The 10,223-nt window shown below is 48.0% G+C and overlaps 1 protein-coding gene across 1 annotated transcript; it reads right to left on the bottom strand.

Annotated features, from left to right (window-relative positions):
- Nucleotides 1-3,737: 3,737 nt before the first annotated feature.
- On the bottom strand, nucleotides 3,738-4,352 carry LOC100017687 (DNA-directed RNA polymerase II subunit RPB4-like). Its single transcript, XM_056820894.1, has one exon. The coding sequence runs from the start codon at nucleotides 4,285-4,287 to the stop codon at nucleotides 3,859-3,861; it is 429 nt and encodes a 142-aa protein (XP_056676872.1). The 5' UTR covers nucleotides 4,288-4,352; the 3' UTR covers nucleotides 3,738-3,858.
- Between the last annotated feature and the right edge of the window lie 5,871 nt (nucleotides 4,353-10,223).

Raw genomic sequence — 10,223 nt, 5'->3', positions numbered from 1 at the left:
TTGTTTCTATCCTTCCCTGTGGAAACTGTTTTCTCTGGTGATTTTTCTTGGGCTGACACAATGTGAGAGCTTTTAAACAGAGCACATTATTGAACATCAGAAAATTCATACTGGAGAGAAACCTAGTGAATGTACTGACTGTGGGAAATCCTTCAAGTACTGCTCATTTCTTACTCAGCATCAGTACTGAAAGTGGAGCCAAGCCCTATGAACACTCTGAATGTGAACAAAACGTTCAAATACCTCGTGGTCCTTCCATCAGAACTCATACTGAAGAGAATCATTGATGTGTATAGTGAAGGTGGCAAAACCTTCTGACAGGTCAGCCATGGATTTCCATCAGGATTCCAAAGGAGGAAAACCATGAGGGTAGTGAATGTGGGAGAGCTTTCTAAGAGAAGTTTGCTCTTCTCACCCATCAGAAAACACTTGAAAGGAAATTTAGTAAATGTACTGAATGTGGGAGAGTCTTCAGACTACCATGAATGGGGGGGGGAAGTTAACTTGGATTTCTTTTCTTAAATACCCGAATCTAGGTGAAATTTGCCCAGGTGGCTATGATGTTGTTTGTTCTGTGAGTAAAAGAAGACGTTGTAGTTGCAGGGAATGTGACCACCATTAGACTGCTGCTAGCCCTACAGGTTCAAGTAGCATGGTACTCTAGTTCTGTGTGTGTAGAAAAATGGCCACTTTTTGTTTTTTAATATGGAAGACTGTTTTCATTTCAGTTTATTCAATTACATGTGGAAACAATTTTTGATTTTCCATTTAGAAATCAGATTCTTTCCCTCCCCGTCCCCCAGGCAATAAAGAGTCAGATATGAGCTATAGCAATGCTTTCATAAGAGGTTTCCCTATTGCTGAATCCGTGAGGGAAGATGCACATCACCCTTCCAGTCAGGTCTCAGCAAATGAAGTGGAAGATGGCATACTCTGATCTACCATCCGATTCCAAAAATTCATTGCTTGGGTGTTGATCGTATTTTTCCATCCTGAGTCCCTTGGGAATGCCTTGGAAACTTTGCTGATGATTTAATCCTTCAGAGTTGATCACTATTCAAAATTTCTGTTCCTGTATAGTGTCCTTCCAGTCATCAGTTTACATGATATCAGTTCACATCTTTTCCTAGACTTTTCTGTGCTCATCCTATTCATGTTCTAGGGCACAATGGTATCCATTTTGACAATATCGGGGACTTCCTGGTAAAGGTGGCTCCCTTCCTCTCCTCAGACCCAATGGCACAGATGACCTCAAACCTCCCCTCCCCCACCCCCAGAAAAGACACCATCCTCATAAGAAGGGAGAGGCCCCACACCAAGGCTCAGCAGTGAAGGTAGGTGGGACTGTGTCATTTCCCCAACCTAAGGGAATGAAAAGCTGACCCACCCTCCCCGAGCCACCACACCAAGGGAGCCAGAGTTGAAGTCAGCACTGGCCAGAATCCACCAGTGAGGGAGGGGCTGCCCAGGACTGAACAAGGGGCAGCCCCAGGTCTGGGGACCTGACCAAGACCACCAAGGACCTAGTCCTGTGTGAGTAGAAACAGGGGAAAGGGCAGCAGGTGGGCAAGGGGAGCTCAGATCTCTGGCTCAGAGAAGTAGTGTGCTGTAATCAAGGAGTGTGTGAAGGGATCCCCTGAAGTGAGCCAGGGGCACCCACAGGTCTTGGGAGTGAACTGAGACTACCAAAGGCCTACAGGTGAGAGCAGGAACAGCCGAAAACCCCGGCAGGCACCTGTTGGAGAGGAGCATTTTGGTTTCTTCCTGCCCCCACTCAGGTCTTTCCACCCCTGGCTGAGCTCCTTCTGAACCTCCTCTTCTTGGGAGTCAAGCCCAGGGAAATCTTGCCCTGGCTGAGCGGTCCCTTCTGAGCCAGAGGCTCCCCAGCAGCCTGGCCTTTTCTCCCCTTAGCTTCAATTGGGTGAATGCTACCTTGTGCCTTCCTGGCCAGGCCTTTCCCTGCACCAGAAGCCATCTTCTGCAAAAGCGTGTGTCCAATTCCTTTGGTGTGCCTTGCCCAGCTGCCCGGGTCTGTGAAAGGTTTGGCTCCTCCCACCCAGCCTTTCTGGCTGGCTGGACAATCCCCAGCTGCTTGTCACTTCTGTGGGCCCAAATCTTGAGGCCAGTCCAGCTGCTTCACGGGCCTCTCTTGCTCCTCGGAATCCTCCTGCTCTGCTTGCTTCAGGCCAGCTCCAATGAAATTCACCGGGAGTCCAAAGGTCTCTGGAGGGAGCCATGGCCTGCAGAGCTGGGCCTCTCCTGCTCAGCCCATACTCCCTCTGTGGCCTCCTCCTTGGTCTGCCCATGACGCTGCCGCTTGGGCTGGAATGCATTCTGGAGGTCCCAATCAGGGATCTCAAAGTTCTCCATCTCATCTTCTTCCTCATCCATGGCTCCTTCACCCTGTCTCTAGAGATGGGACAGCCACATGGTGGCAGCCTCTCTGGGGGACTTGGAAGGGACCTCCCTGACAACTGTGCCACCCGCCGGCACCACGCCCCCCCACCCCCAGCTTCCGCCTGACCTACAAATGCTTCTTTGGCTCCTTCAGGGTCCATCTCTAGCAATATGTTCTTCAAGTGTATCATGTCTCTCTCTCGAGACGGGAAAATTACTAGCTAGTCAATAATTTTTGGAATAGAAAAATAATTTGATTTCCTTAGACTGTCTACTGCCTAGGAATTGCACAATTAACTAGACATCCACTATAGAATCTACCCCTGCCCCCTTTCGTTCTAGGATGACATCAAGTGGCAGTAACTAGATTTTGTAGCATGGGAGAAGCAAGTGCCAAAGATATTGGCATGACCTTTCAGAAACGGATGCTAAGTTTGGGGCCACACAAGTGCCCCAAATGGAGCTCATGGTGATGGCTCCACCAGAATGAAATCTCATTCTCCGGTCTTCCCAGAGAACACCCTATGGTATAGAGCAGCTCTACACTGAATGGTATTTAAAATCTGGATCCGGGACTAGTTTCAACTCAGAGAGGACCCTGTCCCAAGGCAGCTGTCAGAATAAATCCCACAAATGCCCTCCTGCTCCAGAACCTTGCAGCCTTCAGGATATACCAGGGGCCACACTGAGCCTCCTCAACCAGGCCTCTTTTGACCTTATGATTGTACAGTGATGCCCCCCCCAACTGCTAGGATTTTCTCCATCTTCTTCCCTCTGTATTTCATGGACAAATGAACTCCATGGTGCTTCAAAATGACAAGCTGTTCGGTTGTTCTGCTCCTTCAGAATTTCAAACACTTAGGAATAGGTTCCCTTTGATTTTTCCTTTTTAGGTTTAGGTTTAGGAGACACCACTCTCTGTCTTAGTCATGCTGTTTGTCCATATTCTAATCTGGGTTGATATTTCAAATTGGCTTGACATTCAAACCAGAAATGTGAATGTAAACGGAGTGCCAAATTCAGTGATATAAGGCAGTCACGAATATGCCACAGGTGTTTCCTGGCTAAATTCTGCCACTCAGTCTTCCCCCTTCATCAATTCCATTGAAGAGGAGGGATGGAAAGGTGAAAGCAAGCACCTAGACTCTGGTCCAATACCTCCCCTGGAAACCCTTCATTAGAGGAAATCATCCCCAAGTCCCTTGGAGATTCAAGTGGCACTCCTGGCCTTTGGCACAGGTCAAACATTCCAAAGGTCAAAAAGAATCCTAACTGGTCATGAGTTTGCATGACATGTGGATGCAAGGGGACTCTGCATGGCCTTGTCCCTAGGAGGCTCGACCAGCTTTTGTGACTGACATTTCTGAATAGTCTCTGGAGAGAGTTGGAGTTCTTCTTAGTTGCAGAAGACTTCTGGGAAATTTCCTCTTTGGTGTTCACTGAAGGGCTGGGTTCCTGCTCTTAATACTGGAAGCTCCTCTTGGTCTGAATATCATCAAGGACCTCTTGCAAGTCTTCATCTTCCAATCGACCGGCTAGGCTTGGAATCAGAGCCTTGGCCTCCTCTGCTGTCTCAGGACAAAGGTTTGCTAAAGCAGCCAACTCAAACTTGTGGATCTTCTTCTGGAGTAACAAGCCCCGAACACTAGCAATGGTTTCCCTGTTTTGAAAACGACTAAAACGGGCAGCATAATCTAAAGTTTTCCAGAAAACCACTGGAAGTTCTCGTGCATCCTGCCCACTTTCATGCTGTTGCTTTCGATGCTCTAGCAGCATGTGGACTTCTGAATTGAGGAGAGTTTGTGCTGTTTCAAACTCTCTGGGAAAGACAAGCTGCGAGGCTTCTTCCTCCACATGGCCAGCACCAGGGTCTCTCCCTCCAGCAGCCATCACCCTCTTTCTCTGCCCCAAAGGCAGGGCTGCAAGCAGAAGTGTGCCCTGAGGGAAGGAGGGGACTTGCCCCAGTTAGTCAAGAATTTGAGGAAATTCTGTTGTCACCGATATTCTATCTCAAGCCAGAAATTTCTGTACAAAATAGAGGAAGCCTTAAAGTAAAAAAAGTGAAGGAGATAGAAAAGTTCTTTATCCTCTCTGTCTCTGTCTCTGTCTCTGCCTCTGCCTCTGTCTGTCTCTCTCTAGCCAGGAGAGTATCTGCACAAGAGTGACTCAAGTCCCAGGAGCCTTGGGTTCTTATGGTGCTTTTTTGTCCCCGCCCCTCTTCACAGGGGCCAATCACAGTTTTCAAACTGTCTAGCCCTGCCCAGAGGGCAGTGCTTGTGGGAACCAGTTCTCCCCTTCTGGAGGGGTGGCTACACATCAAGAGGGTTCACACCTTCCTGGCTGCCTGGGTTTCTGAAGGTGTGAACTCTGCTCAGAGGATGCACAAGTTTGGCACTGACTTAGTAGGGTGCAGCTCTAAGTGACTTGGGACTTCTCCATGACCCTGGTAGCTTGTCACCCAGGACTAGGGAGGGTCTTCAATCTCTTGCTGATTCCCTTCCAAAGTAGACAAAGGAGAGTTGATCCCTTCTTCACAATGTAAGCAGGGCTACCTCAGTTAGGTTAACTCAGAAGAGGCAAAGGGAAGAAAGGATTCCCTTTCCCAAGTGTAAACTCAGAGAGACCAAAGTGTTCCCTTTAAAAGTGGCAAACAGGATGGCTCTGTTGGGCCAAGGTTTGCCATTGACCACCCCCCAGGAACTTGATTCAGCTAGAAGAGCACAGGAAGAACCTGGCCTCACTCTTCTGCCTCAGCCCAAGATGTCCAGGTTTTCTGAAAAAAAAAATTCAATATTTGGGGGTGACAGAATTTGGAGGACTGCATGGGCTTCGCTTTAGATGGAAAGAGTTGGTCTTTTTCAGCCTAAGGACTCGTGTGGTGCTGGGTAAAGCCCTTTCCTTCCACTCTTCTGGCCTTTGAGTCTTTTCTGACTATTTTCCTGGAGGAGAATTTTAGAGACCTCGTATGTCTCTAGTAGGCCTGGTGCTAGCACAGCAAGCATGCCAAGACAAGCCTCAGTTTCCTATGGGAAAACTTGGGGCCACAGCAACTCTTGTAAGGTTCGTTTCTGTTGTATCATGGCCAGATAGCCTTGGACCCTCACAAAGGAGGTTTCCTCTAGAGCTCAGCTCCCATTCTGGCCAACCAAGGGACACATAGGATTTCAATCCACATTGAAGTGACTACTCTGTTTCAGACACTGTGCTAGGCAATGAGATACCTTGATCTGAGAGTCTGGATACCCTGAGGCCTGTGGTTCCTGCCTCTCAATCTGAGTCCTGTCCTCAGGTTGCCCATATTCCCCACCATGTTTTTTGTCCTTTTCTTTTTCACATTTCAAGGTGGTCTCCTGATAAGCACCTGTTTTACATTCCAGATACATGAGAGTACCCTAAACCGGACAGTTCACTCCAAGGTTCCCGTTGGAGCCGACTCCAAGCCTGCTGCCCTGTTATTTCATGACAAGTAATGGTCATTGAATGACCCAGTGGAACTGCTTGCCAACACCTGGAAGAGAAAGGGAAGGGGGGAGGGAGGCATGAATCTTGTAAGGGAGGAAAATGTTGTGAAAACTTCATATCAAAAAGTGGAACTGAGCATTTCCTGTTTTATTATAGCTCCCCTTGATTACTTCCCTTGTCTGGAGTGGGGATTTTGGGGTGTCTGCATATAACAAGATATACCCCCCCCTTACCGCTCAAACAATTGGGCCAAGATGAGATACCCACAAATGTGGTTTCATTGCTTACTCAAAGGATGGGGACACTGTGCTTCAAGGAGACCCCAAGATTTACAAGTGAACTCCCAATTCAAAAGAAACTCATCCAATATCCTCTTCCTATGCAAAAGATTCCTCATTAAGAGCTTTTGTGAGAAGAGACTGGGAAGGTGAAAGGAGAAGGGAGAGTGAAACTGTTATCTAATGATTCCAATCATCTCCATTTGGTGTTTCAGGAAGAGTGATCTAATGTCCCTACTGATAACCAAAACTATATTGAAGACACTCATTTCTTACTGGCTCCATACACCCCTCATTTCTCATTAATGAAAAGGGATGTCAACAGGAGACTTTGGAAAGTTCATTTACTGGGGCTCCCACGTATGAATTTGTTTCTATCCTTCCCTGTGGAAACTGTTTTCTCTGGTGATTTTTCTTGGGCTGACACAATGTGAGAGCTTTTAAACAGAGCACATTATTGAACATCAGAAAATTCATACTGGAGAGAAACCTAGTGAATGTACTGACTGTGGGAAATCCTTCAAGTACTGCTCATTTCTTACTCAGCATCAGTACTGAAAGTGGAGCCAAGCCCTATGAACACTCTGAATGTGAACAAAACGTTCAAATACCTCGTGGTCCTTCCATCAGAACTCATACTGAAGAGAATCATTGATGTGTATAGTGAAGGTGGCAAAACCTTCTGACAGGTCAGCCATGGATTTCCATCAGGATTCCAAAGGAGGAAAACCATGAGGGTAGTGAATGTGGGAGAGCTTTCTAAGAGAAGTTTGCTCTTCTCTCCCATCAGAAAACACTTGAAAGGAAATTTAGTAAATGTACTGAATGTGGGAGAGTCTTCAGACTACCATGAATGGGGGGGGGGGAGAAGTTAACTTGGATTTCTTTTCTTAAATACCCGAATCTAGGTGAAATTTGCCCAGGTGGCTATGATGTTGTTTGTTCTGTGAGTAAAAGAAGACGTTGTAGTTGCAGGGAATGTGACCACCATTAGACTGCTACTAGCCCTACAGGTTCAAGTAGCATGGTACTCTAGTTCTGTGTGTGTAGAAAAATGGCCACTTTTTGTTTTTTAATATGGAAGACTGTTTTCATTTCAGTTTATTCAATTACATGTGGAAACAATTTTTGATTTTCCATTTAGAAATCAGATTCTTTCCCTCCCCGTCCCCCAAGCAATAAAGAGTCAGATATGAGCTATAGCAATGCTTTCATAAGAGGTTTCCCTATTGCTGAATCCGTGAGAGAAGATGCACATCACCCTTCCAGTCAGGTCTCAGCAAATGAAGTGGAAGATGGCGTACTCTGATCTACCATCCGATTCCAAAAATTCATTGCTTGGGTGTTGATCGTATCTTTCCATCCTGAGTCCCTTGGGAATGCCTTGGAAACTTTGCTGATGATTTAATCCTTCAGAGTTGATCACTATTCAAAATTTCTGTTCCTGTATAGTGTCCTTCCAGTCATCAGTTTACATGATATCAGTTCACATCTTTTCCTAGACTTTTCTGTGTTCATCCTATTCATGTTCTAGGGCACAATGGTATCCATTTTGACAATATCGGGGACTTCCTGGTAAAGGTGGCTCCCTTCCTCTCCTCAGACCCAATGGCACAGATGACCTCAAACCTCGCCTCCCCCACCCCCAGAAAAGACACCATCCTCATAAGAAGGGAGAGGCCCCACACCAAGGCTCAGCAGTGAAGGTAGGTGGGACTCTGTCATTTCCCCAATCTAAGGGAATGAAAAGCTGACCCACCCTCCCCGAGCCACCACACCAAGGGAGCCAGAGTTGAAGTCAGCACTGGCCAGAATCCACCAGTGAGGGAGGGGCTGCCCAGGACTGAACAAGGGGCAGCCCCAGGTCTGGGGACCTGACCAAGACCACCAAGGACCTAGTCCTGTGTGAGTAGAAACAGGGGAAAGGGCAGCAGGGGTGGGCAAGGGGAGCTCAGATCTCTGGCTCAGAGAAGTAGTGTGCTCTAATCAAGGAGTGTGTGAAGGGATCCCCTGAAGTGAGCCAGGGGCACCCACAGGTCTTGGGAGTGAACTGAGACTACCAAAGGCCTACAGGTGAGAGCAGGAACAGCCGAAAACCCCGGCAGGCACCTGTTGGAGAGGAGCATTTTGGTTTCTTCCTGCCCCCACTCAGGGCTTTCCACCCCTGGCTGAGCTCCTTCTGAACCTCCTCTTCTTGGGAGTCAAGCCCAGGGAAATCTTGCCCTGACTGAGCGGTCCCTTCTGAGCCAGAGGCTCCCCCAGCAGCCTGGCCTTTTCTCCCCTTAGCTTCAATTGGGTGAATGGTACCTTGTGCCTTCCTGGCCAGGCCTTTCCCTGCAACAGAAGCCATCTTCTGCAAAAGCGTGTGTCCAATTCCTTTGGTGTGCCTTGCCCAGCTGCCCGGGTCTGTGAAAGGTTTGGCTCCTCCCACCCAGCCTTTCTGGCTGGCTGGACAATCACCAGCTGCTTGTCACTTCTGTGGGCCCAAATCTTGAGGCCAGTCCAGCTGCTTCACGGGCCTCTCTTGCTCCTCGGAATCCTCCTGCTCTGCTTGCTTCAGGCCAGCTCCAATGAAATTCACCGGGAGTCCAAAGGTCTCTGGAGGGAGCCATGGCCTGCAGAGCTGGGCCTCTCCTGCTCAGCCCATACTCCCTCTGTGGCCTCCTCCTTGGTCTGCCCATGACGCTGCCGCTTGGGCTGGAATACATTCTGGAGGTCCCAATCAGGGATCTCAAAGTTCTCCATCTCATCTTCTTCCTCATCCATGGCTCCTTCACCCTGTCTCTAGAGATGGGACAGCCACATGGTGGCAGCCTCTCTGGGGGACTTGGAAGGGACCTCCCTGACAACTGTGCCACCCGCCGGCACCACGCCCCCACACCCCCAGCTTCCGCCTGACCTACAAATGCTTCTTTGGCTCCTTCAGGGTCCATCTCTAGCAATATGTTCTTCAAGTGTATCATGTCTCTCTCTCGAGACGGGAAAATTACTAGCTAGTCAATAATTTTTGGAATAGAAAAATAATTTGATTTCCTTAGACTGTCTACTGCCTAGGAATTGCACAATTAACTAGACATCCACTATAGAATCTACCCCTGCCCCCTTTCGTTCTAGGATGACATCAAGTGGCAGTAACTCGATTTTGTAGCATGGGAGAAGCAAGTGCCAAAGATATTGGCATGACCTTTCAGAAACGGATGCTAAGTTTGGGGCCACACAAGTGCCCCAAATGGAGTTCATGGTGATGACTCCACCAGAATGACATCTCATTCTCCGGTCTTCCCAGAGAACACCCTATGGTATAGAGCAGCTCTACACTGAATGGTATTTAAAATCTGGATCCGGGACTAGTTTCAACTCAGAGAGGACCCTGTCCCAAGGCAGCTGTCAGAATAAATCCCACAAATGCCCTCCTGCTCCAGAACCTTGCAGCCTTCAGGATATACCAGGGGCCACACTGAGCCTCCTCAACCAGGCCTCTTTTGACCTTATGATTGTACAGTGATGCCCCCCCCAACTGCTAGGATTTTCTCCATCTTCTTCCCTCTGTATTTCTTGGACAAATGAACTCCATGGTGCTTCAAAATGACAAGCTGTTCGGTTGTTCTGCTCCTTCAGAATTTCAAACACTTAGGAATAGGTTCCCTTTGATTTTTCCTTTTTAGGTTTAGGAGACCCCACTCTCTGTCTTAGTCATGCTGTTTGTCCATATTCTAATCTGGGTTGATATTTCAAAATGGCTTGAAATTCAAGCCAGAAATGTGAATGTAAATGGAGTGCCAAATTCAGTGATATAAGGCAGTCACGAATATGCCACAGGTGTTTCCTGGCTAAATTCTGCCACTGAGTCTTCCCCCTTCATCAATTCCATTGAAGAGGAGGGATGGAAAGGTGAAAGCAAGCCCCTAGACTCTGGTCCAATACCTCCCCTGGAAACCCTTCATTAGAGGAAATCATCCCCAAGTCCCTTGGAGATTCAAGTGGCACTCCTGGCCTTTGTCACAGGTCAAACATTCCAAAGGTCAAAAAGAATCCTAACTGGTCAGGAGTTTGCATGACATGTGGATGCAAGGGGACTCTGCATGG

This window comes from Monodelphis domestica, chromosome 3, assembly GCF_027887165.1.
Source record: "Monodelphis domestica isolate mMonDom1 chromosome 3, mMonDom1.pri, whole genome shotgun sequence".
In the NCBI taxonomy this organism is placed as follows: Eukaryota; Metazoa; Chordata; class Mammalia; order Didelphimorphia; family Didelphidae; genus Monodelphis; species Monodelphis domestica.
Note: the sequence above shows the minus strand (reverse complement) of the source record. Positions and strands in the feature narration are given on the sequence as shown.

Bases quoted from the DNA above. Each gene is read 5' to 3' on its own strand.
- LOC100017687 (XM_056820894.1), bottom strand. From the start codon at position 4,287: ATGGCTGCTGGAGGGAGAGACCCTGGTGCTGGCCATGTGGAGGAAGAA.